Here is a 24,698-nt window from a genome sequence, read left to right as displayed (position 1 = left end):
CACCACCACGCCAACTCTCCGATACCACCCTTTCGAGGCGGTGCTACACCGCGCACGAGGACACATCTCGGCTACAGACATGGGACGCTGGTCAGCAATCCATACATGGCCATCCTATCCTTTAGCTTCCTCGGTTCGAAAGTTTCAATCATAGGCTACTACCCTCCTGGGCCGCAATAGGATTGAGTATGCAGCGTATACCAATCAAGAGGACACATTGCAGGCAAAGCATCTACAGTCTGAGAATTTATACTGCTACCTACACATTACTAATCTCTCTACTTCAGCCCCAGCGTCAAATCGACAGAGCTTAAAGGCATCCGGTTTTGGGGGCCCGTCGATGTATCATTTGCACTGAACGACTTGCTTACCGCTGCCAAGCTTGGCATGACAAGCACCACCTATGGCCACAGCTAGGGCATGCACTCATGCCTCTCTGGAGGAACAAGTGAGCGCCACAGGCGCAGCACACCCAGCCGACTTGGTTTTCCAGCACCTCCGATGCAGGAAGATCATGAGCGACCATTTTCCGGGATTCGAACTGTGGGAAAGTAGCCCTTGGAGCGGAAGAGGCGTGAGGGAGTAGCTGTGATTCAGATGCCGGGAGTTGAAAGGTGCTGAGGATAATAATATCTAGCTGATTTTCCGGGTAAAGTATAGTATTCGAGCTTTGATGAAGAGGGTGTTGGTGCTAGAAAAGTAAAACAACAGTACAGCGATTATGCTTTTGTACCAGAAGATACAATAGCGACCAGCGCGCGGAGGGACAACTCACAAGGCGCAAAGGCAAGCCGCAGGGACGCTGTCTATTTACAGCATATTATAACAACAACTCATGTCTAGTGCTTCACCATAAGTCTGCTTCCGCTTTCCTGCCAAATCATGAAGCTTCACTGTGTTGTGAGCAATTCCTATAACACACATGATCAAATCAGGTAGCTATCATCATAATTCATCGTGAGTTCTAGCATACTCACACCCCTATATCCCTACTCTTCGGTGGCCCTCTCATCCCCCCTACCTCCCCCTCGGCGCCTCAGCAGCCACCGTGTCCGAGCCCTCCGGGAACCTCTCCTCTGCCGCGGGCCCTCCCACATTCCCCCTCTGCCCACTCGGCACATCCTCATCCAACGCCCTCTGCTCCGCAAACTCCGGGTCCCTCCCACTAACCACCTCCCCCTTATTCCCCACACTCGCCCCCACCCCCGCCAACCCACTCCTCCCCCCCTTCGTCCCCGCATGGTGCGCCTCCTGGCTCGTCATCCCGCTACCGGGATGCCCCAACCCCTGATGCACGTCCGCCGAATCGGCGCCGGTGAGCGTCGAGCTGGCGTCCTGGTACAGGCGCTGGTTGTTTAGCTCCGGGTCGGGCTGGTAGGTTGCGTCTGCGGGGGCGTCGCCGGCGGGGAGGGTGCGCGCGTGGAATTCCGGGACAGCGTCGCGGTCAGAGGCGAGGACGCCGGGCTTGTGCTGGTGAAGGGCGTTAATATCTCGTGGGGCAGGAGGGGAGCGGTGGTGGCGGCACTCACGCCTCCTTGCTGCAAGGGCTCCGCGGGGGGGACGCGCGAGTGGAATTCGCCGGTTGCGGCGGTGATGGAGTCGGGATTTTTGGAGGCGGACATGGTTGGTGCGTTGCGTGTGGATGTTTGTGGAGGGAAAGGAAGTTTTTTTTATGATTAGAGTTTTGGCGAATTGAGAACTGGCTAGAAGGAGCTTTGGAGATTGAGGGTTGGGATTTTGAATTCGAGACTGTGGTGAGGCGAGTCTTTTAAACCTTTGTTGAGCTGCTCTGTTTTTGACATCAAATTTACGTCATGATGGATGGCGGTGGAATCTACTGTAGATCCCTGCGTTCTTGCTGCCTATTCTGTGATCCGCTACTGTATTTGGGAATGATCAGCTGTTGACTTAATCGTGATGGCTGTGCGAGATTGGAGCGTTGGGTTGACCTGAAGTGGATGTGGTGTTGCATCACGTGACTGCGACTTATTCCAGTGCAGGTGTTCTCTATACATGTGGTATTCTATAGAGTAAGTCTTAGCGAAAAGGTCTTGAGTTCGAAATACGTTAAAGTGGCGTCCATAGGCAGCCGTCTGATTCTATTGCAGGTCTTTGACTGGAGGTGCAGATTTGGTCTATGTCAAAGGACAAGGATTTTGGGCTGGAAATAAGACCACCGACAAAAGATGGAGAACGGATCGTGGATAGGTTGATATAAGACCAGTAGCAGGAACTTCAGAATTTGCACTTAGCATTCGAGGTAGCGAGTATTCGGATAATTGTCTCAGGGTGCTTCCATATAAGTGCTCAGTAAGTTGGTACCAACTGAGTCCATAGCTGTCAACCGGCGCCTTTAATTGTGTCAAGCGTATTACCTCTTATGTTTTAGCTTCTTCACCTTGGTAGAAGCTGGTGCTTGGACAGTAGCAAGTTCAGAGGGGCCAGTATCATCATCGCTGAACCCTGACCATTCTTCCTCCTCCCCATTCTCCTCAATCACCTCCGAAGCGGGTTCGGCAGCCTCAAATGTTGAGTCTCTCACGAGTGCCGCAGCAAAGAAGCCCATAGTCCCTTCTTCAGTTCCTTTTTCACACCGAATGCAACCATCGAGCACATCTGCTTTCCATTTCTCCTTTGAAAAGCCTCCATCAAACTTATCTTCCTCCCAGATCCCTCTCTTCTCCCACTTCCTCATTCCATCTACCTGTTCATCTCTAAGCAAGATCTTCCATCCACGCTCCTTTGCAATTGGTGACGTGAGGGCACCGAAAACGACACCCTCGTTCTCTTCGAAATGTATCGAGCAAGTCGAGTAAGTGATTTTCCGGGCATTGGGAAAGCGCATGGCGTGGGTAAGAAGGTGTAATTGAAAAGTCGAAAGCGCCTTGAGGCGGTCTTTGAGTTCGGTACCGTCTTGCGCTGCAATCTCCGGAGCAGATTCTTCGACTTCGAGGGGTGTTGCCGGCGTTTCGGGTGTCTCGACACCCGCTTTCGGGCGTTTGCGCTTCTTGCTCTTGCGGCTCAATGTATTCGTCGCTTCTGCGGATTTGGGATCTGGCAGATATACCTTAACACTGTCATCTCGCCCGACGATCCCACTGCCTGAGCAGCTTGGGTCAAGGAGAAGGGCGCGGACATGTTCCATCTCTAACGAATCTGGCTTCGTAGCAAGAAAATCTTTGGCGACCTTAACGCGGACGTTCTTGTCCGCTCCAGCTATTTTGACCATCTTGTCCAATATTATTGAGCGTCTCTTGTCTTTCTCATAGGCAAAGATTTTCGGTGCCCGTCCCTTAGGCATACCAGAGTCTACTCGCTCGGACAAGATGGCGCTCAGGTGGGTTGTCTTATTGCCAGGCGCCGCGCACGCATCTATGATGTCTTCATCCTCGGGCTGGACATCGAGGAGGTAGGCCGGGAAACACGATGCCTTGTCTTGGAAGATGATCTGACCTGCAAGGTAAGCTGGTGATTTCGCGAAGTCAGCTCTTGGTGGTAGCGCGATTAGATTCGGTATGTGAGGATCGAGATATAGGAGCTTCGACGAGCCGGACGCGGAGAGAACGGGAGCAAGGTCATCTGCTTTGTTGTACCCCACAAAGGTAGTTGAAAGTTGGGTGTCGAGGCTGGTCCTTAATGCGTTTATCCGCACCCATCGTGGGTGCTGGATTGACTCCGCGGGTGAGCCATTGGGGGCTGTCGTGGTCTCATCTCCGCCCGAATTGACTTGTTCTCGCAATTGTTCCAAGCTACCGCAGCCGCGCTTTATCCTCAATTTTACAAGTTCCGCATTTAGTCTAGCCTTGTGTCGAGTGATCGCGAGCTTGAGGACATGGTTGGCAGGAGCTGCTACTCCGCCTTTGGAGAGGAGAAGATCGTGGGTTAAGAGAAGGGCAAGGACAGGAGTAAGCTGGTCACAACAATTAGCTATTGATTGTTCCGCATAGAAATAAGAAAGTCAAATAATCGAATCACAGATTGTTCGCGTACCTTTCTCTCCTCCTTCAGCAGCCCACTCTTTTCAACCACATCCTTCAAAACTCCGGACCATTTTGACGCCTCTGTGACCAGCGCAAATACCTGAGCGGGCTTACTTTTGAGATCTTTCTTGTTGAAGATCCTCGACTTCAAGGATCCTCCTGTGCTGTCTGCGTTGGTCAAGATCGACGCGGCCTCGTAGTAGAGTGACATTTTCGCAAGGTGTGAGAGCTTGGGGTCGAAGCTACAAAATAATCTGCACGGACCATTTTTAGATCGCTCAACGAATAAAACTAGCCTGCAGCTAGTTACCGCGATCTTGCCAATTGAGACTCAGAGGAAGATGCAGGGCAAGTTTATTACATCCTAGTACCATGGTATGGAAGATCCTGCGGTGTTCTAGATTGAAATTCCGTCCATGTTGGAGGGACAAGCATTACCGAGCGCTGATCAGCTTGCTCCACGGACTTCTACAATCGAGCTACCTAGTCATAAATCTATCATCCGATCACCGATGTCCGATGCTTGAAGGTCTGAACTCTCATGTTTTATTCCCTTATCTACATTACATCCGAAACATAATTTTTCGGCTGTTCTAGAGCTCCTATGTCGTTCCCTGAACCATCCCGTCGGTTGCCGATTCAGCACTACGTTCATTATCCTGTTATCGAGCATGAGAGACTTAGACCCCAGAGTCCCGAGTATCCGGATCCGTCGAGTCACTAGAGAAATAGCCTCGGTTTTAAAGAGGTTCTTATAAGGGTCTCATCGCGCTCTGACGCCACCAAGTCCGCTCCATGCAATCAATGAATCATAATCACCTTCCGTACTTGACCTTGTGTCTCTCACATAATGTGTCGACATATACCGACATCTCCCACACAAAGCATAGCTTCACTCCTCGCCACCGTTGTGGTAGTCGGAGCCACGCGCATCCGTGAAAAACAGAAAGAGAAGAAGGAGGCACGTCGAAAGGAGAGCCAGCAGTTCGAGAAAGAGCTGCTTCATGATTTGGAAGATGAACAAACGCAGACAGAGATAGATCTTGTCGATAAGTTTGCGGATGGGAAGGCTCAGAACAAGGCGATGGCAGGTCAGGCGCTAGAATCAGAGCCATTATGGAAGGCTGCCAAAGACATTGAACCACACGAACAAGTACAGACCTCTAAGGCTAAGAAGTCGAATAAGAAGGACCCAGATTCGCCTCGCGTGCGTTGGAAGTCGGCTTACTCCAAGCTTGATGACGAGAAAAGAAGTCGGACAGAGGAGATAACGGTCCGGTTAGAGAAAGAATCACAGTCGGCAACCAAACCACCTGCTGCGAAAGAGTATACGGTAACAGGAAAGGGGAGACACGTCAAGAGGGATTCCGGGACCGCTGAGACTGACCCGATGACGGATACGCCTAAAACTGAGCGGAACATACTAGTGATGGAAGCCGAGATAGCCAAACAGGAAGAGATTCAGGATCAGGTGGAAAATTTGATCTCTGGTCGGGTGGCTTGGATAGAACCGCACCAGCAGCGTAACGACGGGGACGATTTGAGAATCAAAGCATTGTCAGAGATAGGAAAAGCATGGACTATGGCGCCTACAAAAAGCTGCCGTGGAAGCCGAAGGGCTGAAGGAAGGATGTCCGGTAGCTGCCATGGAAGAAAGCGAAGTGAAGGAGGTTGCGCTGGAAGAAGGCCCCAGAGAGTAGAAACATGGTTCTAAAAGAAGCTGGTCTGAGATTGGACGTGACTTCATGGATATACAAGAAATGGAGGATTTTGGGGTCTTCTTTAGACTTTGTATAAGTACATTTCCTTGTAAAAGGAACCCGTACACTCGTTTACCGCTACAAGAGGAGCTTCATATTGTTTTGAGCATTCCCAGTAAGAAAGAAGTTTGGCGCTGCCCCCGATTTCTATTAGTACGTTAGAGGCCCCCAGATGCTTGCAGGAAAGTGTACGGATATCTATAGCAAGGCACTGTATTCTTTGGAATGTCAGAGTCGGGTTTTCTAGGTTACACATGGTCAGTTAGTATTAGAAGTCCTTCGCTGGATTTTAAACAATCCCAAACGTTAGAACGGTACAGTGTGTATGGCAGATCGTAGGGATATTTCAAAAACTTGACTTAATGATCCTGTTGAAAAGTGTTTTGGCGATGAAAGACGAAAGATCTCTTCAAGGAAGAACGTCAAGCAACACGTGATCACCTATGCCAAGTCTTTTGAGTTAAGCGAAACCACTCCACATCACGATTTTGCAAGCCAGTCCATCGCCAACTTCAATCACACATCCATCAAAATGGTACGTTCCAGGACTCCAAATCGCAGGTCCAGAAAGCGCATTACTGACCAGACGCTCAACAGGCACCCTCAGCTACCGGAGGCAAGAAGCAGAAGAAGAAGTGGTCGAAGGGAAAGGGTACGTGAAACCCTTTGTTAGCAGGCGGCGAACATCCAGCCCAATCACTACCTACCTTGAAACCGCTCTTCGTGCCGATTTCCTGGCGGTTAGAGATTGATTGGACATCTCTCGCTGTCTCGAAACTTCCTCACGCCCCCAACTACTTGAAGAAACAACCCCGCCAACTGATATGCGATTACAGTCAAGGACAAGGCCAACCACGCTGTCGTCCTCGATAAGTCCATCTCAGACAAGCTCCAGAAGGATGTCCAGTCCTACCGCCTCATCACCGTAGCCACCCTCGTCGACAGACTCAAGATCAACGGATCGCTGGCCCGAAGGGCGCTCGTAGATCTCGAGGAGAAGGGATTGATCAAGAAGGTCGTTGGGCACAGCAAGTTGAGCATATACAGTGAGGAGCCCTTGGAAATGCCAGTTGGTCGCGAAACATCAATCATCTGCTAACACCTTTGTTCTCAGCACGAGCCGTTGGCCCCGCGGAGTAAACGAACATGACAACGGAAAACGGTGGATGAGATATGGGGCTCGTTGACAGGCGGTGCATGGGCCGGATTTCTTATGACTTCCTCTCGACTATCGGCGTATACGATCAAATACATTCAGCTGGAATATGACACTGTGATGGTGCATCTTGCTCTCAAGGGTGTGATTTGGGTTGATAGGGAAATGCATTAGCAATGGCAATGGATTAGCATCACGCTACCACGAACTATGCTCCTCTAATAACTTGTTCATGAATGAATTACTAGAAGAAATAGGATGAGAGGTGTATTTGCCGCCCGCCTATCCCGAATTTCCTTATTGAAACCGTCCCAAAGCGCCAATTTGAGAGAATACTCAAAGCCTTCATAACTCAACCCCTACTCTTCTTTCCTAATCGGCCTCGCCTTCTTCGCCGCCTCGCACAACCCCCTCTTGGGCAATTTATCCAACCACCCACTCGGCCTCACCACCTCCCCAACCTTGAAATACTTCTTGTCCTTGTCCCCTCGAAACAGCACGTGCCACCCCTCCAGCGTCTTAGCCACGTTCTTCCTCGCCTGCCTATACTCCTGCTCGCGCCGAATCTTCAATTGAGCCTTGCTCAACTCACGTTTCGGACTTTTCTCTACCTTGACGGCTTTGGGCTGTGAGTCTGGCACGTGCTCACCCTCAGGTGCTGTGGGGTCGTAGGTTGGGTACGGGACCTCAGAGACAGTGGCGTCGGAACCAGATGCAGCTGACTCGGGAGCGTCACGCGGCACGAACATTTCCTCGACACCGCGGAGATCGGGGGTTAGGTCTTCTTGAAAGCAGCCGGTGATGAAGGCGCGCGCGGCGTCGCGGCCGGCGAAAAAGTGGTAGGAGCCGCCTGGACCGTAGCTGTATGGTGTTAGTGCGAGTAATTAATCGGAACGTGTGTGAATTTGATGGTAGACGTATTGGTGACTTACGTCTTTCGACCTGCTGAGACGTCGTAGATAGTGCCATTGAGAGCGATATAGACGGGTTTATTGGGGTCTGTGCCGTCGTAGGCTTCGAGTTGCTTGTCTGTTAGGCGGACTGGACCTTGCTGTGATGAAGCTATTAGCTAGTGCGTTATGGACTGAATTTGTGGAAAAACGGAATAGAAATATGAAGACGGCATGCGTGTACGTAACGTGGCTCTGATGATTGCTGAATATGTAGGATTTCACATGGATCACCTACCGTCAAAGTCTTCCACTCCCCAACCCTCAAGAACCACGGATTCCATCCCCAAGTCAGACTGCTTTTGTCCGTTGACAGCCAGCTCAAGCAGCTACTCAGCAATAGCAACCCTCCTAGCACCCGCACCACATCAAGTACACCGAGACCACCAATATCACCCGAGCTCTTATTGGCGGTAGACTTGTTATTGCTTTGAGTTACGGCATTGGGCACGGAAGGATCGGTCGCCGACACAGGTGGACGTCTTTGGGTCGCCATTTTCTCTGATTGTAAATCCGAAGGTGAGGGAAGAGATGTGGGGATCGTATGCAGGTGGCGGCAAGGAAGCGCGCGTCAGCATCCCACTCGGTGGTGAGATCGGTCTCGAGTCTTTCCCGTATTCCACCAATCTTCGATGAAAAGCCCGGTGACGTGGTATATGTACAATGTTGACCACACCAGAAGATCCTTAACGTCGAAGCAGTGCCGGAGGAGATGTCAGGCCTCAATGCATAGACGCTTCCGCGGTCGTCAATTAGATCTCATCAACACTACCCCAGCTTTCCGCCAAGAAACCGTGTCCTCTGTGCCCAGACACGCTGGAATGCGTCTTCGTCGGTCCGCAGGCCGGGTTAGACGAAGGCGGACAATTTCAAGATGGCCGTAGCGGCGGATAAATGTAGAAATGGTATGAGGTTGTTTCCAAGGTTCCAGCACCCCGGGTCATCAAGAAAACACCTCGTCAGCCACGATTCCGCCCCCCGGTTGGCGGCGGGATTTCCCGGACGGCGGATGAGCTTGTTCGGCGTCGGGATGTGGCTAGCGATCTTTCTGGGTCAGGGGCAACAGCTGGAGGCGTGGTGCGTGGTCCTCGGCAAGCTTCTATCTCAACTCCGTCTGAGGTGGCCCCGCGAGCTATCGGGCTGGTCAAAACAGCCGTTTTACTCCCAATAACGTATCAGAGAACCTCAAGCAGTGTTAGGCAAATGTACATAAGCGCAGAATGAGTGCATATCTAAACTAAAGGACGCTTTACAATCGAATCCCGGATTCGTGGACTGCCGCTTCTTTTGTTCAAGGGAGCTTGCTTGATCCCTGAGTTGGGGGTTTCTAGAGCGTGGGGGCAAGAGACGTCACTGCTGTTGGGCCACGTTTCCTTAGGTCATATTATCAAATATCGCCTTCCAGAAGCACCCTGGCTGCATTGTCTGATCTATGGTACATGTCCATGCCGAGCCGTTCAGAGTCATGAAAAGTCTATGCCCCGAAAATGAACCTTCAAATCTTTCCCATCCCGCAGAAAATGCTCACAATAGAGTTCCATCCCCATGAAGAAGAAGTGACCAGTATAAGGTCGCGAGATAACCTATAAAAATTCATTTCTCTCCTCGGGGAAAGACCTGCGCCAACGCTTCCTGGAAAACGCCGACATTGTAATCGATCAGAGGTTTCTTGTCCGCAGGGCTGTCATCGCCCATTAAGCAGATCAAAGCTAGATACCTGCAAAACGTCAGCTGTGCGCTCACGCGGAGACGGTAGTTGCCTTGCCACTTACTTGTTAATTTCCCGCAGATAGAGATAATTGTTGCTCTTCTTCTCCAGAGTGATAAGACTTTCGGCATCATTGATGGCGTTTTCGTTATTCCGTGCTTGTGCCTCCTCATCGCCCCTATCCCATCCATATATCTCGCTCACGTCAACCACCACGTCGATGTAATCCGAGCATATCTCATAGCTTCCGATATCTGTCGGACTCGTGTCTGTCGCAATATATATCTTGCTAAGCACGTCGAAGAGGTAGGCTTTCTCAATATGGCAATTTCTGCACAAACTATCGAGCAATGCTTCAAGGGTAGGCAGCTGTGGGATCAACTTCTGGATCACCTTCGAGAAGGCGTCGAAGATGGAATGATCGTAGATGCTCGTCGAGTAGAATGATACTGGCGCATTCTCGTAGCCGTTATCCGAGAGTTCGTCCATCACCCGCTGGGTGATGTCTTGTATAACCTCATTCCTGAAATCGTCCGAAAGGCCATCGACTTTGTGTACGAAGACCTCTACATTGATGTTCGGGTAGGTTTGTTGTAGATTCAGTATCGTCGCATTCAAGCGCACAATCGCGTCTAGGTATTCGTCTTGCGCGTCAATCACCCAGATTAAGGCTCCAATTTCGTCGAAGATGTTGTCCACGTCAAAGGCAGGGTCGAAATAGTCAAGATGACCAGGGAAATCCCAGACCTGAAAGTCCATGAAGGAGCTGTGGCTCTCGAGTCAGCATCCGACTTAGCGCGGAGGCGGTGAAGAGTCGCAGGCGGTCAGGCGGTGAAAGGTGGCACTCACTGCATCGACTCTTTTTTGATCCGGGTCGTGGTTTCGAGGTACAGCGTCTCGCTTGGCGGCAACTTGTGGAAGACTACGCTCGATATAGACGACTTCCCGCTCCTTGCCACGTTCCGTAGTCAGCCACATCCACAATGAATGTCGGGTCTCGGCGTGGGAGCCACGCGGTGGGTGGATTCTCACCTCCTCTGCCCCATTAAGAGCAGTCGTGGCTTCCCATCACCGGCTTTGTTGTTCGGGAAGCGTCCGGTGTGGTAGCGCGGCTGCACGGGGCTCGGTGGTATATCGGCGTCTGGGAGGTCCTGAAGATAGCGCATCAGAGTCAATTGCGCTGCTGGTTTCAACATAGAAGAATCCGCTGGCTGGTCATCCGCCGCCTCTGGGTCGCCATCGGGAGGAGAGCGTATCGGTGAATGCGATTGCCCGGCCATGATGATGTGAGGTGACACAAAGTCAGACGTGATTGGAAAGCAACTCGGGAGATAGGAGCGGGAAAACGGAAAGTGAAGGTGTCAGGACAGCGCCGAGCGCCTCATCTCGACGACGACAGAGAGGATGATAAAGGACTGAGGGCGCAAACAGGCACCGATGGCCGACTATGACCGGGGTGACGAAACAGGCAACTCGCACGACGGCACACCTCGACCACGGCGCAGAGACTGGAGGAGTTGGAAGGGGACCAGAGGATTCGCGCGGCAAGAAAGGCAGCAGAGGACGCGCAGTGAGAAGTGAGGTTTTACAAGAGTGATACGCTCCGCCAGGCCGGGCTTCCTAGGTGGCGGACAGGGGCGCGATTGGGTAGCATGTCACTCGGCGTGGACACGACGGCGCGGGACGCAACGAGCAAGCTGGCACTGGAGAGCGTGCAGACGGCCTGGAGGAGGGCGTCTGCGTGGCCCAGATAGCACTGGAGGCGTCACGGGCGTAGGCCAACGGCGATCCCGGGCCCTTGGGCATGCAGCATTCGTCTCCCACGGCGTGGCACTCAGATCGTCAGGGCATTGGCGGGCGATCCCAGCGGCAGTAGGGCTGAGCAGCGTGGTGGTGGACGGTGGGAAAAGAAAAGGTCGAGTCTCACCTCCATTTTTATAGCGCCGGGTGGGCAGTTATGTACCCGGATGGCTGCCCAAGCGCGCTTCAACGCAGCCCCTTGCGACAAGCTGGCCTAGAGCAGGCACAAGCCGTGTCGCTGCTGGTCTGGCAGCTTACCGTGCCCTGGAGGTCGGGAGCTCACGGAAAGAAGCCCAGGAGAGGTGTTGAGGAGGTCGGCAACGAGGTCTGGTTGCGGCGGGGGCACGGCCGCAGGGCAGCAACGAGACAGGCGAGTCGCAGCGGGACAAAGCCTGAGCACACGAGCAGAGGGCTCTCGGGGCAGCTGGCGGCAGGGTTGCGTCTGGAGGCGTTGTTCATGCCCAGGTCCGCGGGAGCGATGCTGGCGATGCTGGATTGTGATGGAGGCCGGCATCGCTAAGAGGCATAGCCGCGCAGACGCCCATCATCGCTCAAATCGCCTAAAGGGACATCAAAGACGACGCCCGCGTGCAGCCTCGATCCGGCGCTCGCCAGCCCTGCGGTGGTGTCTCTCGTGGCACCGCAGGGCCATGACTCGACTGCAGGCAAGGGCTTCTTCTTGTGCGAGGGCTGTCCCTCACGCACCGGTTCTTTTTCTCTCCCCGCCAGCCTCAACGCCCAACCTCACAGAGGCGCATGTCGTTCCCCTTCACCGCATGGAGAGCACGCGCCAAACTATCATCGTTCCAGCTGCGCGGGTCCAGCTTCCGCCGTCCAGACGCGGGACGCTGCATGCTGCTGCAGCCAGTTTCCATGCCAGGCCCCAGCCAAAATCGCCCATCATGATATCAGCGGGCTGCAGTCCGGAGCCACACACACGCGCCCACATGGAGAACGGCTGCCGTGGTGGGCAGCAATTGCTCTGCGGGATGCTCTTCGGCACTCTGCATTTCACTCTTGCGCAATCAGGACGACCCCTTGCACGCCTCAATCGACTCCACGACGGTCCTGGACGCCTGTGACAGGTCCTACCCGTCGTATCCAACGTATATCACAAAGGGAGTGTTATCACCGTGCCAGCAACACTATACCAAGGACCCAGGGCCGGCATATGCCTGCTGCAGCCCTGTACCACTGACAAGTACCCGATGACAGCATTCTCAAATTCTCACCGATCACTTCCTCTCACCTCTCATCGCCTGCTCCTCATGCACACAGGCTGGCCGCCGCATCACCTGTTGATAAGCAACCTCGCGAAGAAACCAAGGGGGGTCACGTCATGACGGTCGGTTGCTTTTCTCCTCATCCCCGGTCCGGACTCCGAGGTTAAGTGAAAAAATCATCCTCGTAAATGCGTGAGGGAAAAAAAATACTTCAACGCCATCAAACGCCACACCCGGACGCCACACGTAGTCCGGCCGATCGAGAGCGACGAGCGCCCTGCCAGGCTGCCTTGAACAAAAAGTGGCAGTCTGCGAATCTGTGAAATAACTCTAGATTTTGATACAATTTAAAAGCACTCATTCTAGGCTCGTGCACACTCGCCTAGCGCCGCTTCAAGTTCTCTGGTGATTTATCAAAATCTATAATGCGACAGGTTCGAGCAGGCTGGCAGCTCTCTAGGCCACCTTAGATGGTGTTGGACTGCCACTTTATGGACAACGGAGCCCAAAAGCCCGACTGTTTACCAATCCACATCCCCTGCCGCATTACACCATTGTTTGCAACATCTTAGATTCAGCTTGATTAGAGTCGATACGGCCCAGGCCTGTCACGCAAGTATTCTCTCCCTAAAAGCTCCCATTCATCCCACTCGAAAAACGCCACACCCTACAGGGTATCTTACAACTATCACAACCCCAGGATCCAGAACAATCGGAAACACCTCCACATCCATAACCTTACCAGGTACCTATGTTCAAGAACGCCGGATCTGGTAAAAGAGCAACATGGCAGAGCCTCCTCCCCACGCCGCAGAGCAGGAATCCAGAACACCGATAGACGCCTCCACGCCCCGTTCCTTCTCGCGAATGCATATCCTGATAAAAGCATTCGCCAAGGCCAATTGTAAAACCTAACGTCTCTTGATGATCATCATCCTTTCGCCACACACCCATCCCACTTGCAGGACCTCCACGCACCCACGTCCGATGTTCAACAGCTATCCGTGGATATAAGCTCATTAGTAACACCGTGTTATCAAGCATTCCTCCGTTAATTGCCTGCAATCTCAGCACCCAGAACAGCTGCCGCTATAGTCCCAAGCCCTCCTACAATGTAGAGGCCCAGGCCCAGAGCCGCAGCCTCGCCATCAGCTACTAGGTCATCTCCCTCAGCTGTATCGTGTTCTGTCGCCGCGATTTCATCTTTCGTGTGCGTGCTTGGTTTGAACGAATCCTCGGAGTCAGACCCCTGCTCCGAAATAGTCTTTCGTCTAGTGCTTCTTCTCAATGACCCCGATACAATTCCGTTCTTCTTGGAAACAGTCTCGCTCTTCTTCGGCCTGCCTCTTGTCCTCTTCCCTGGAGTCTCGCTGGGAGAGGGTTCTTCGACGGGTTTGGATTCCAGCTCGGTTCCAAACGCAACATGCTTCGCATGCTTGTCATTGCCGAAGAAATAGGCCAAGAAACCGGAGTTCAGCATCTCGCTCACGTCAAGCCCCCTTACAAAAGCCCAAATGCACAAACTCAGTGCAGCGAGTGCCACGTCGCTGCTCGTTGCACTCAAACCCGGATGCTTGCTTAGCGACTCCAAGAAGCCCGAAATGGCACCGGTAGCACGATCATAAGGCGATCGAATACCCCCAGTGTGCATGTTCCAAACGTAGTTGTAGCCGGTATAGTGCTTACTGGGCGTTTCAGCTTGGAAAGATCGAAAAGTGTCGAATATGTAGAATACAGGCGACACAAAAGAGGCGAACCGGAAAAAGCTGAGCAGCGAACGGTGGGCAGATGTGGTGGTGTTGTGTTGGATACCCCAGCTGCTAGGAATAAACTAGGCAAGTTAGAAAATGCTTTCATAAGATACTGATGATGCCGCTCAAAAAAAAAGCTCGTAGGATATCCAGGAATATATGAATCGCCTTTGGAGAACCAAATCTCTTTAGTAATACGCATCCCCTTGCACTTCCAGAATTCTTGGAAAGAAATCGACTTACCTCGATAGCCGTCGCCAAATATATTGGCAGAGCAAAATACCCGATACGCAAGGCAATCTTAGCAAGGTCGCTGTTCGTATTCCTATACATAAAGGCCAAGGAAACGAATGACAGTAGCAGTGGGACTCTGTAGACCAACGGTTTCGGCGTCCAAAGTGGATCTCGACGCGGCGGGAGGGCTCGATGAAGCGGGATCGGCGTATAGATCATAGCCAGGAAGAACAGATTCAACGCGTAGCTGAGGCCGCCTACTTGGCTCAAAAGAACAAAAGAGACGGTTGTTGATAACGGTAAGTTGCGTCTGTGGCCTACATGCCACATAAAAGTTAGCGGTCTCCCCTTTTCCTTCGACTACTCATTCCACTCACCTTCAACACCCATGAACAAGCCCGCTACAGCAAGGCCGAGAAACTCCTGGTCCAACCAGAATACCCCCGACGGCACTGTCAATCCCAAATCTTCCGCCTCTTTCAGGTACCCAACGTCCTGCAGCCAGCTCCCAAGCCACCACCTCGCCGCGTCGCTGCCCTCTCCCGTGCCATACCAGCCGCTCCAAATGCTGCCAGGAATCTCAAACTTGCCCTCTTCTACCCAGGAGAGATAGCTTGCAATGCGCCACGTTACGGTACAATAAGTGATAGTTGCCAAAGAAAGACCCGCAAGCGTCGCGAAAACTGCGACTTCGCGCTTGCGACTAGTCTGCTGTGCACGTGTTGAAGACGGCGGTGGAAGTGTGCGTGCGGCGCGACAAATAGTGCGGAGAACGACCAGACTCAGCGACGCGACGAGGGCTACTTGCGTGCTGAATATGACGATGGGGAGGGTGTTGGACGTGCGAGAATCGGGCTCCACTGGCGCCATGGTGGGCGCTGTCGATCTTGTGGATCGTAGATATAATCTGATATGGCTGTTGACGCCGTCTGCGGTTGCTCAGCGAGTTCGAAGATGATACACTGCTCGTGAAAGCTGTCGCATGCCGAGTGTCTTCAAAGGAAAGGTCGCGTTGTTTTTCCTGGAATGGGGGGTGTTGTTGTTGTGACGTGACGTACGGGAAGCACCCCGCGGTGTGCGGGCATCAGCTCCACATCCTTGTTTTGGTCCCGCCTTGCCAAGAGCCACTAGCCTGCTCCACAATCGGCGGGTGGGTCTCAGGCCAGCTCAACACCAAAACGCTGCATCGTGGGCTAGTCCCAGCCCATCCAAGCCATCGAAGCATGTATCACCTCGTCAAGGGCCTATATCTCTATGCCACCAGCAAAGAAGGTATCGCCAAGCTCCCACTCACCGCAATCCCCTCCTAGCCCCTCCCTCTCCTCCTCACCGCATCAAACCTCCAATCTCACAATCCCCCACAGAATACTCCATCCTCCTGCTCGGCCTCGACAACGCCGGCAAAACCACCCTCCTCGAGCAGATCAAAGCCGCCTACACCTCGACCGCCTCCTCCACGGGGCCCAACCTCAAGACCGTCCCCACCGTCGGCCAGAACGTGTCGACCATCTCGCTCACGGAGCCGCCGCTGTACCTCAAGGTGTGGGACGTCGGCGGGCAGCACGCGCTGCGCGGGCTGTGGCAGAGCTACTACGCCTCGTGCCACGCCATCGTCTTCGTCATCGACAGCACGGATGTCGGCGACGCGGACATAGCGTCGCTGGGCGCGGCGGCGGGGGCGGCCGAGGACGGCGACAAGGGCCGGCTGGAGGAGTGCCGCAAGGTGCTGGAGAGCGTGCTGCAGAATGAGGATACGGAGGGCGTGCCGTTGCTTGTGCTGGCGAATAAGCAGGATCGCGAGGACTGTGTGGAGGTGGTGAGGATTAAGGAGGGGCTGGTGCGGAAGGTGTTTGAGGGGGAGAGTGGCGGCAGTGTGAGGGATAGTAGGGTGCTGCCGTGTAGTGCGCTCACGGGGACGGGCGTGCAGGAGGCCGTGGAGTGGTTGTGTAGTCGGGTGAGGTGGAATAAGGAGGCTAGGCCGCCGGTTATGCGGTAGATCTTAGGAAGTGGTTAAGAGATATGGGAATGCGCACTGGGAAAGAGATTTATTATAGGAGTGTGTGAGAGCGTTGGAAGGAGTAGGACTTCCGGAATCATGACATGACTGAGATCGTCACGCGTGGTATGGATTTCCTGCTTCAATTTCTGTAGAGAGAAGAGGATATTGTATTCAAGCGAGGATTGAAGTTTGGTTAATACCCATAGAAAATTATTACAGATGCTTGAACAACAGCGATCAAGATAAAAGTATTTCCAGGCATCTACTATACGTTAATATGTCACATAAAGGGGCCTTTAGTATTTACCTACCTAGTACTTGAAAACAGCAAGTCTTAGCATCCAACCGTGTTGAATTCAGAAGATGTTAGTAGGGCTCAGAGATTTGCAAACTAAGCTTGGAATCGACGTCGAAGTCCGGAGTCAAGAATCGGACGTGAAATCCGTCGTGGTCAGGGAGTGGAAAATGACCTCGGTGTTGCCTCGAACAGGCAAGGGGAGGATAGGAAAACTCGGCACAGCATGCTCCGATTGTTACCCTTAGGAACGGCTTTGTAGATTGTAGCCTGAGATAGATTGGGTGGATTGAAATGATAATGATCGGATTCTTCAAGAAGCCCTTTAGCATTCTGGCTTCTTACGTGTTCGGGTGGTAATAGTATGCCCCCCACGGTATGTATACTTGAAGACACCTTTTGGGATATATTTAGGTTCATCGGGGCTGGATGAACGACTCTGATTAAGACCTCCCTTTGTCACGCCTCCCTCGACCCGTCCTCCCTCCTTCCCACCACCTATTAACCTCACCATCTTACCATAAAAAGACTCGCATCCAAAGCCCACCAGTTCAAAAACCAGGCCCCATCACGATCGCCCACCCCCTCCCATCTCAGGGTCCAACCCCCGGCGCTAAATCCAGACCAGTCACGGCGTCCGGTCCACTACCACCACATTCATATGAACGCCAGCACGGGCACCCGCCTGCTGCATAAGGCAGGTTTCATCCATGACCCCAAAACATTGTCGTATTATTCATATTTAGCCTACGTCATCAATAGCGCGGTTGCGATCATATAACCCGGGGGGTCTCTGATAAACAACAGGCTACACGAGTATATTCAACGGCGGTGTGGCGGGGCCGCAGCGACGTGGCAGAACCCCAAGGATCCAGGGTGTACGGATGTTCCAAAAGTTAGGAACGGGGGCCGGATGACCTGCCCTGCTTTGACAAAATGAACCGAAAACTTGGAAAAAAGGCCTGCTTGTATACCCCTGACCCTCAATTGGATTGGAAATCTACCAGGAACCAGGATTGTAAGAAAAACGATAGAGAAACCCCCGCCAAAAACCCCGTCACCGCTTTGCCGATCACGATCCATCAAAAACCCACGACGAGAAAAGAAGTCACCACAACGGCTTTAGCTTTCAAAAAGAAGGGTGATGTTCCTTGTTTCCAAGATTCGGTTGATTTAATTAGAGAGGATTGGGGGGAGCTTTTTCTTGCAAAAAAAACATCCCCCTGGGTACAGAACACTTTGATACTTTCAGGCCCTGCCCTTTCGCAGTTTTCTCTAAGCGCAGCAAAAGAAGAAAGGAGTAAAAGGGAGAGGGCCGACCGACCAATAGTACCATGTGTGCACACAATAGTTTGAAAAAAGAGAGAGAAAATGAGCAAGAAAAAACCCTCCTGACAGAATGTGCCCAACAGAATACACAGACAACAGTGATGTGATGACCCGGAGATAGAGAATCCGTTTCAATGTGGCCCGCTTCTTCTTCTTCCTCCCCGCCGCTTCAACCCCCTCCCGCGTTGCTACGCTGCCCGCTTCTGATGCAAACATGTCCGTTCCCGACTGTGTTACGCTGTTACACTCGCTATGGAAGATAGAAAAGAAACTTCCTTTCCGCTCGCAGATCCTAAAAGTGAGAAAGCAACCCATCGTAACCAGAAATGGAACAAAGGTAAGGTTGAACTCGTAAATGCTGCTTGCTTCAACCCAAAGTGAAGAGAGAGGTAGAGAGTTCTTTCGCCAAGACGCCAGAAGTTCAAGGTGGAATGCGTGATCGTTAAAAGAAATGCGTGTGAGGTTTGGATTGTTCGTGAACTTCCATCTCCTGCGATGCCGTTAGCATGTTTGACTTCTGTCGGGAAAGGAGGATGACGTACCATTTTGAAAGTGTTGAGCTCCTCCTTGATTTGTTGTGCGAGAATAGGAGTCAGACGATTGCAAGTGGCGATGTCTCCTCGTCGGTCGTATTCTGAACTAGACCACGCGTCGTGAAATTGTACACGAGTATTAAAGGAAATATTTCGGTTGCCGTGTGGCGTGTTGGGTAGGCTTCTTGTGCTTGGGTTGGGCAGACGAGGTCCGCCGGCGAAGTAATCCTCGCCATTGATGTGTACATGAACTGAGCGAGCCGGGTCGTCGTTCGGTGTACTAGGTGCACTCGACTTTGGTGTATCTGTTGGTAGAGCAACGTCCACTGGTCGAACAACGGGTGACTGAGTTGGTGAGCCAGTTCCTTTCCCTAAAATCAATTAGTGTTGTGTCTTCAAAAAAAAGAAAGCAAAGGACCTACGCTTAAGGATGCCCTTGCTCTTCTTCATGGAAGAAAGCACTTCTGCGCGTTCCCTCTCACCACCAAGAATGCTCTTCCTAGACCAGGCATCGGTACTAGCGCCGTTTCCGCTAGACGAACCCGGAGCGTCAGGAATCGCTGCACGAGCAGCATCCAATGAGTTTCTTTCCAACTTCGGATAACCAGTGCCTCCACCAGCTTGGTCATGAGGATTGACGTTAACATTGACCTTCTCCCTCTCAGCTTCGACTGTCACCATCGAGACTTGTCCAACGCTTGGCTGCGTGACAGCGTGGTCCGCTGCTGGCACTCCAATAACCGACTTGGGACGGAATAGACCCTTGATCGAGCGACTTCCCCGTTTCATGTTGCTGCCCATCTTCCGGAGCATTATAGAGGCAGAAGAGGCGGTCGACGAGATCGACAAGTTATCGGTGGAACCAGAAAACCCGCCCTGTCCAGAGTAGATTCCTGCACCAATACCGGCTGCTTCTTGCTTGGCGGCGATAGCATCATGCTCTGCCTCCATGTCATCCTGGTATCTCTCCTTTCGCAGTCTTGCACGCTCCGCCGACAAGTTGTTCTCGGCAGACGCCTTCCGGAGCTCTGCAGCGCTTCCAAACGAGAAAGCTCGCCGTAGCCGGGATTTCATGCCTTTGTTTGTCTCCTTATCATTCAAGGCGGTCAACTGTTGAACAGCTGCACTTGGTGTAGAGCTTGATGCAGTAGCTTTCGATGGACTGGGGACGTCACTGTCGGCAGCAGAAATTGGTTTAGAAAGTGGAGATGGAGTAGCGACACGTTTTGTCTCGGTCGGACCGCGCGACGAAGGATTCGCTGTGTGGGGTCGGGTGTTAGACGCTGTAGAGGAGCCATTGTTAGACCCACGGGAGGTAGCAGAGTCTCTCCTAGACTTTTTGAATGTCAGCAGGTTAACTACATGTACAATCTGGATCGAGACTTACGGATGCCGGACGCGTGGGAGTGCTGTTGGAAGCAACACTACCACTGCTACCATGGCGCTCATGGCTAGATCCAGGACGGCTGGCCACCATCTGGGGTTTTGCTTCTTGAGCTATTGGTCGTTTAGGGGAAACGGCACCTGTTGTCGGTCTCTGACTGGATCCGGTCGCCGAAGCCTTATACGCCAGAGCATTGGCCTCGAATCCACCTAGACTTCGCCTCCTATAACGCTTGGCTGCATCGGAAGAGCTCTCACGGCCAATTTGCATGTCGTCAGCACTATTGGCCCGATTGTGGGAAGGGCGATTCAGTGCATTGGGGTTGGCGGTCGTGAAAGGCGGCACGTTGGCGAGTCTTGAGCCAGGCGGCACTATCCATGGGTTTGGTAGTTGCGGAGCCTGGGTCGGCGTCGAGCTGCTGGCAACGGTGCTGTTGCTCGAGTCCGCCCGGCGAGCTCCTCCACGGCGATAGCGATCAGCCAACGGCTTCACCGGTGTATCGAAAGACGATGAAAAGGACAAGTCCGGCACAGACGTGGAAATGCTGATGGCCGAAGCAGAATGCGTGTCCATCATCGACCTTCGAACTGTGTCATCATTGGCCCTTCCTGGCATTGTCCTCTGATTGGACAGGGCCGTGTCGTCTTTCGACGCGTACGGCTGCCCAGGCACAGAGCGGTTCGACGACGAAGTGGAGACAGTTGAGTCGGAGGACGACGACGGGTGTGAAGGATGGCCGAGCTTGGAGGTGTTGGGAGTCTGGAAATTAGGCTGGCCGTAGATGTTGCCCGGGGCCGACGAAGCCCGACTCGCTTCCTGACGCAGAGGCGGCGTGCTCTGGAACGCGTAGGCTGCTATGGGAGCAGAGGAAGCCCCCCGGTACCCGATGCCTCCAGTTTGTGTGTTGTAGAGGTGGCTCCGCGGCATCTGGGCTGACCGGGACTGTTGGTGATGGGGTTGGGAGGAGTTGTTGTTCTGGAAGGCATCGGCGGGAGTGTGCAGCATCGTGATGGAGCCAGATGTTTGAACGATTGGCGCCAGTACCTGAGCCATCGGTCCTTGCACAGGTCTCGTGAGGAAATGCTGCGGGAAGAGCCTGGTGGAAGTGGAGAGGGCGAAGGCGAAGGCTGGGTCACGAGCAACGAGTCAGCAACATGCCAGAGGGCGAGCAGAGACACTGGGCAGCGGGCGGTGAATGGCGTGAAGGGGACTGTGTTGCACGGTGGGATGGCGGACGAGGGACGGTGTGGCCAGGGATTGAGGGTGAGGCAGGGCTGTCTCGAACTGGCGGGTGAGAATACGTACCCCTTTCGCTCAGCGGCCGTCTCTCGCGGACGGCGTATTAAAAGAAGAGGCGTGCAGTGGAAAGCAGCAGCGGGCTAATAAAACAAGGTGTAGAATGCAACGGCGTCTAGGGCGACGGACCGGTCGATTCGATCGACTTCGCAGCTGGCAGCGCGTACCAGGCAGGCCTCCCGTGAGGCAATGCAGGCCGTCAAGTCTGCATTGGCGGGCCGAAGGGTTCAATGTCGAAGTGCTCGACGGGCCGGACGCCTGTGGGGATGCAGCGGCGGGAGGTGGAAGAGAAGAGCAAAGAATAGGGTGAATGTCGCAGTGGAAGCCGGCCTGGAGAAGGGAGTGTCACGGAGACGAGACGGGGGATGCTGAAGGCGGGCTAGTGCCAGCGCGCACGGACGGCGCCGCTTGCACCATGCGCGGCCAGGAGAAGTCTTGATAGCACTGCAGACATGCACGCATTCGCTCGACGACCGCAGCCTGGCATTCACCGCGCGCGATGGCGAGTCGAACGGCCCGGCCGTGGCTCCCAGTGTCCGCGGCGCCGTTTTTGCTGCAACGGCCTCCCGCGGTCGCCTGCACTTGATCTCGCTGGAACATCACGGCATCTCAACCAGGAGCTGTTGGTGCTATCCTCAGGGCTCCCTCCGTCCCATGCCTCCCCGACGAGCAGCCCCGCCGCTCATGCCTGGACTGGATGCATAGCAACGGGCCACGGCCGCCCTGCGTCTTTGCCGGGTGCTGCGAGTGTATGCCAGTGCCACAGTGCCGCATCGGAGCAACGAGCCGCCAGCAGCACGCATTCCGCGCCTGGCAATAACAAGATGGTTGCGGTGCGAGCGACGAGCGGCGAGGGCCAGAGGGTATGTGCAAGCCTGGCTAATCAGCGTGCTGCTCCGCTCACGCCTGCTTCGGCGCGTCAAGAGCGCATTGCGGCCAGTCGCTGCCCCGGCCTGGCATCTCCCGCCGCCTCGCCGGAAAGTGCGGCTGATGGCGTGCACTGCAAGAACGGTAGGCTGGGCAATACGAGCGCGCATGGCTGGTGGTTGTTCAGTGATAAGGTCGAGTCGTCCTGCATGCTACCCCGCCGAGCCGGGAGACGCCATCTGACGACGCTTGCCGCATGCCCTCTTCTGCCTGGCCGGTCTGCCTGGGTGGGTTTGCAGGAACATACCGCCTGGCCGAACGCGGCCTGCACCGCGGAGACGGCTCCTCCACCAGGAGCGCGGGAACTGCGAGCCAAAGCCGCAGCAAGAAGGTGAAGCTGGCGGCGAGATTGGGCGGGGAGGGTGAAACGCCCACCCTTGGCAGATAGCGTCACGGGCAGGCCAAATTGTGGGGGACCGGGATGGGAAATGGACGGCCTCATCCCGGCGGCCGTGCGTGGTGTTGAGAAGACTAAAAGCCAGGAACTCCCGGGGATTGCGAGGGCCAAGGGGCCAAAGATTCGGTCGTATACGTATGGCGACCATGGGATTTCCACCTGGGCAGGGTCTTCCGATAAGTGTCCAGTAGCACGCCGGACCTCCAACCCCTCCCCATCTGCACGCCCGCCGCGGCAAAAAGAAAAATGAACGAATCCATGGCAAGGGATCCCGTTCCGCCCAGCCTGGCGATGCCCGTACAAGTAGTCTGCTTCTGGCGTCCCTCGACGATCTTCGGATCGAGCAGGGTTTGCGAATCCTGGAGGCGTCGAGGACCAGACCCTGAGATACATACCTATCGGTTCGTTCGTCCCTTCAAAGTCTGCTGGCCGGCGTACTCTTGACAGCATGGCCCAGCCCTCGGAATTTCACGCCGACTCCTCTGCGTCCCACCAAGCATGTCGCCTGTGGTCGGCCGCCCGCGCCACTGCTGTGGAACGGTAGCGCGCAGGGGACGTCTTCCGGCGGACTGGGAACGGACAGAACTCTCTGCTCTTTCGTTTTTCCAAGGCGATGAGGCGGCGTCTGGAACGCTACTAGCGGTGTGGCTTGTCAACCGGCTGTCCAGCAGTCCTCTGTACCGATGTTCGTACGGATACTTTGGAGTTAGGCTGGGAGGCTACCATCGTGACGGCTGCTAGCAGCTCATCAGAACCGCATCCTGGGATACCGCGTCGAGTGGCGACGAGGCGTTGTGTGGGCTGGAACCAGCTCTGTACATACAGAACTCCATCGCAGCAGCGCCAATCGCAGCAGCGCCAGGCGCAGTATCTGCACAGTGGCAATTCCCATCAAGTAATCAATCTTGCATCCGCACATGCACATGCACATGCACCCCTCTGAACAACTCGACCAGCCTCCATGCCAGCCCTTTGGACACTGTCATGCACCAAAAGCGGAGAGTTTTGCGGTTCTACTGGAGGATTGCTCGTTGGTCTAGCAGTGGCACCAACCACGGTGCTGCAGCCGTTTCAGCGCGCCGGGATGTCGTCGATGTTCTGCATGCTAGTCTTACGCCACCAAGATTTCCGAGCGAACCATTCCTCTCCAACCTTTCTTGCATTGACACGTTCGCCGAGAGCTTGACACGTCTGTAGCATCGCTCAGTCTTCTCCACCCGTCTCTGTGCCACATATAGAATTGGCGCTCAGCGCTCACCGTGAGACTTGCATGAACATAATGGCCAAGGAGAATTTTCTGCTAGAGCTATTTGTGCCGGGCGAAAGAAACTGATCGCTCACCCGATTCGCGGGGCCTGAAATCGCTTATACTTGTGTATGAGATTCAGCGGTCTGCGATAAAGCCCAATCCTCGTTCGTTTTAGCTTTAATTCGACGTCGTACGTCACCCCCCGAGAACCGAGAGCATTGGGCTCAAGAACGCGCTGGCTGTGGGTCCGCGTTTCAGATTACAATACTCGAGTGCCCTTTGCCCAGGCCACCTGTCGATCACAGGGGTCCATCGCGTCTCGTTATTTCTGGACTATGCTCTAAACCCGTTGCGGCCCTACCTTCAAGGAGTACCCATCCTTTCATCTCAGCACTTGCCCGTATATGTTGACAACATCTCCACTTCACCCCTGATCGCGTGTCTCCTTAGAGTTTGCTTCTATTATGTCAGACCACAGCTCTGCCCAACTCGGCCGAAGACAAGACGGATTTCGTGTGAAGAAGTCCCAGGTCGCGGAAGATATGATGATCGGACAGCGTCGTTTTAGCCTCTTGGTCTCATCAGTAAGCATCACAATATCCCCTTTCAGTCTTAAAATGAGAGTCAGAATCATCAATCTGTAGTAGCGCAGACTACATATTCCTCTAGCACTTTGCGGGGTTTGCACCTAAGACACGTTGTCCCTTGGCTCTCACAGCTCAGCCTT

At 53.8% G+C, this 24,698-nt stretch overlaps 10 protein-coding genes across 10 annotated transcripts; 4 read left to right on the top strand and 6 right to left on the bottom strand.

The window, feature by feature from the left end:
- Positions 1–1,017: 1,017 nt before the first annotated feature.
- BDZ99DRAFT_376601 (uncharacterized protein) lies at positions 1,018–1,622 on the bottom strand (the record flags this gene model as incomplete). The annotated part of the gene is made up of 2 exons (XM_033715033.1): positions 1,018–1,470; positions 1,530–1,622. The coding sequence occupies 2 exons, from the start codon at positions 1,620–1,622 to the stop codon at positions 1,018–1,020; spliced, it is 546 nt and encodes a 181-aa protein (XP_033583515.1).
- A 405-nt stretch (positions 1,623–2,027) lies between these two features.
- BDZ99DRAFT_433906 (S-adenosyl-L-methionine-dependent methyltransferase) lies at positions 2,028–4,191 on the bottom strand (the record flags this gene model as incomplete). The annotated part of the gene is made up of 2 exons (XM_033717415.1): positions 2,028–3,910; positions 3,991–4,191. The coding sequence occupies 2 exons, from the start codon at positions 4,189–4,191 to the stop codon at positions 2,372–2,374; spliced, it is 1,740 nt and encodes a 579-aa protein (XP_033583514.1). The 3' UTR covers positions 2,028–2,371.
- A 318-nt stretch (positions 4,192–4,509) lies between these two features.
- Positions 4,510–6,070, top strand: BDZ99DRAFT_494355 (uncharacterized protein). Its single transcript, XM_033723306.1, has one exon. It carries the CDS (start codon positions 4,831–4,833, stop codon positions 5,692–5,694), a length of 864 nt encoding a protein of 287 aa, XP_033583513.1. The 5' UTR covers positions 4,510–4,830; the 3' UTR covers positions 5,695–6,070.
- A 202-nt stretch (positions 6,071–6,272) lies between these two features.
- BDZ99DRAFT_471771 (putative 40S ribosomal protein S25) lies at positions 6,273–6,839 on the top strand (the record flags this gene model as incomplete). Its single annotated transcript, XM_033721738.1, has 3 exons — positions 6,273–6,275; positions 6,338–6,392; positions 6,577–6,839. The coding sequence occupies 3 exons, from the start codon at positions 6,273–6,275 to the stop codon at positions 6,837–6,839; spliced, it is 321 nt and encodes a 106-aa protein (XP_033583512.1).
- A 62-nt stretch (positions 6,840–6,901) lies between these two features.
- BDZ99DRAFT_458406 (uncharacterized protein) lies at positions 6,902–8,749 on the bottom strand. The gene is made up of 3 exons (XM_033718904.1): positions 8,085–8,749; positions 7,829–7,947; positions 6,902–7,757 (listed from the first exon to the last, which is right to left on the bottom strand). Exons 1-3 carry the CDS (start codon positions 8,340–8,342, stop codon positions 7,256–7,258), a joined length of 879 nt encoding a protein of 292 aa, XP_033583511.1. The 5' UTR covers positions 8,343–8,749; the 3' UTR covers positions 6,902–7,255.
- A 475-nt stretch (positions 8,750–9,224) lies between these two features.
- On the bottom strand, positions 9,225–11,826 carry BDZ99DRAFT_458404 (ras-related GTP-binding protein-like protein C). Its single transcript, XM_033718903.1, has 5 exons — positions 11,482–11,826; positions 10,587–10,705; positions 10,404–10,505; positions 9,619–10,320; positions 9,225–9,563 (listed from the first exon to the last, which is right to left on the bottom strand). Exons 1-5 carry the CDS (start codon positions 11,485–11,487, stop codon positions 9,440–9,442), a joined length of 1,053 nt encoding a protein of 350 aa, XP_033583510.1. The 5' UTR covers positions 11,488–11,826; the 3' UTR covers positions 9,225–9,439.
- Positions 11,827–13,628: 1,802 nt separating this feature from the next.
- On the bottom strand, positions 13,629–15,432 carry BDZ99DRAFT_375830 (uncharacterized protein; the record flags this gene model as incomplete). The annotated part of the gene is made up of 3 exons (XM_033714996.1): positions 13,629–14,408; positions 14,572–14,879; positions 14,940–15,432. 3 exons carry the CDS (start codon positions 15,430–15,432, stop codon positions 13,629–13,631), a joined length of 1,581 nt encoding a protein of 526 aa, XP_033583509.1.
- A 317-nt stretch (positions 15,433–15,749) lies between these two features.
- Positions 15,750–16,870, top strand: BDZ99DRAFT_433891 (ARF/SAR superfamily). Its single transcript, XM_033717414.1, has 2 exons — positions 15,750–15,834; positions 15,927–16,870. The coding sequence occupies exons 1-2, from the start codon at positions 15,786–15,788 to the stop codon at positions 16,556–16,558; spliced, it is 681 nt and encodes a 226-aa protein (XP_033583508.1). The 5' UTR covers positions 15,750–15,785; the 3' UTR covers positions 16,559–16,870.
- A 1,549-nt stretch (positions 16,871–18,419) lies between these two features.
- Positions 18,420–21,460, bottom strand: BDZ99DRAFT_138598 (uncharacterized protein). Its single transcript, XM_033712671.1, has 5 exons — positions 21,408–21,460; positions 20,106–21,229; positions 19,141–20,053; positions 18,728–19,083; positions 18,420–18,675 (listed from the first exon to the last, which is right to left on the bottom strand). The coding sequence occupies exons 2-5, from the start codon at positions 21,153–21,155 to the stop codon at positions 18,628–18,630; spliced, it is 2,367 nt and encodes a 788-aa protein (XP_033583507.1). The 5' UTR covers positions 21,156–21,229; positions 21,408–21,460; the 3' UTR covers positions 18,420–18,627.
- Positions 21,461–21,756: 296 nt separating this feature from the next.
- On the top strand, positions 21,757–22,681 carry BDZ99DRAFT_543150 (uncharacterized protein). Its single transcript, XM_033726774.1, has one exon. The coding sequence runs from the start codon at positions 21,851–21,853 to the stop codon at positions 22,658–22,660; it is 810 nt and encodes a 269-aa protein (XP_033583506.1). The 5' UTR covers positions 21,757–21,850; the 3' UTR covers positions 22,661–22,681.
- The last annotated feature ends 2,017 nt before the right edge of the window (positions 22,682–24,698 follow it).

This window comes from Mytilinidion resinicola (genome assembly GCF_010093595.1).
Source record: "Mytilinidion resinicola strain CBS 304.34 unplaced genomic scaffold BDZ99scaffold_2, whole genome shotgun sequence".
Taxonomy (NCBI): domain Eukaryota; kingdom Fungi; phylum Ascomycota; class Dothideomycetes; order Mytilinidiales; family Mytilinidiaceae; genus Mytilinidion; species Mytilinidion resinicola.
Note: the sequence above shows the minus strand (reverse complement) of the source record. Positions and strands in the feature narration are given on the sequence as shown.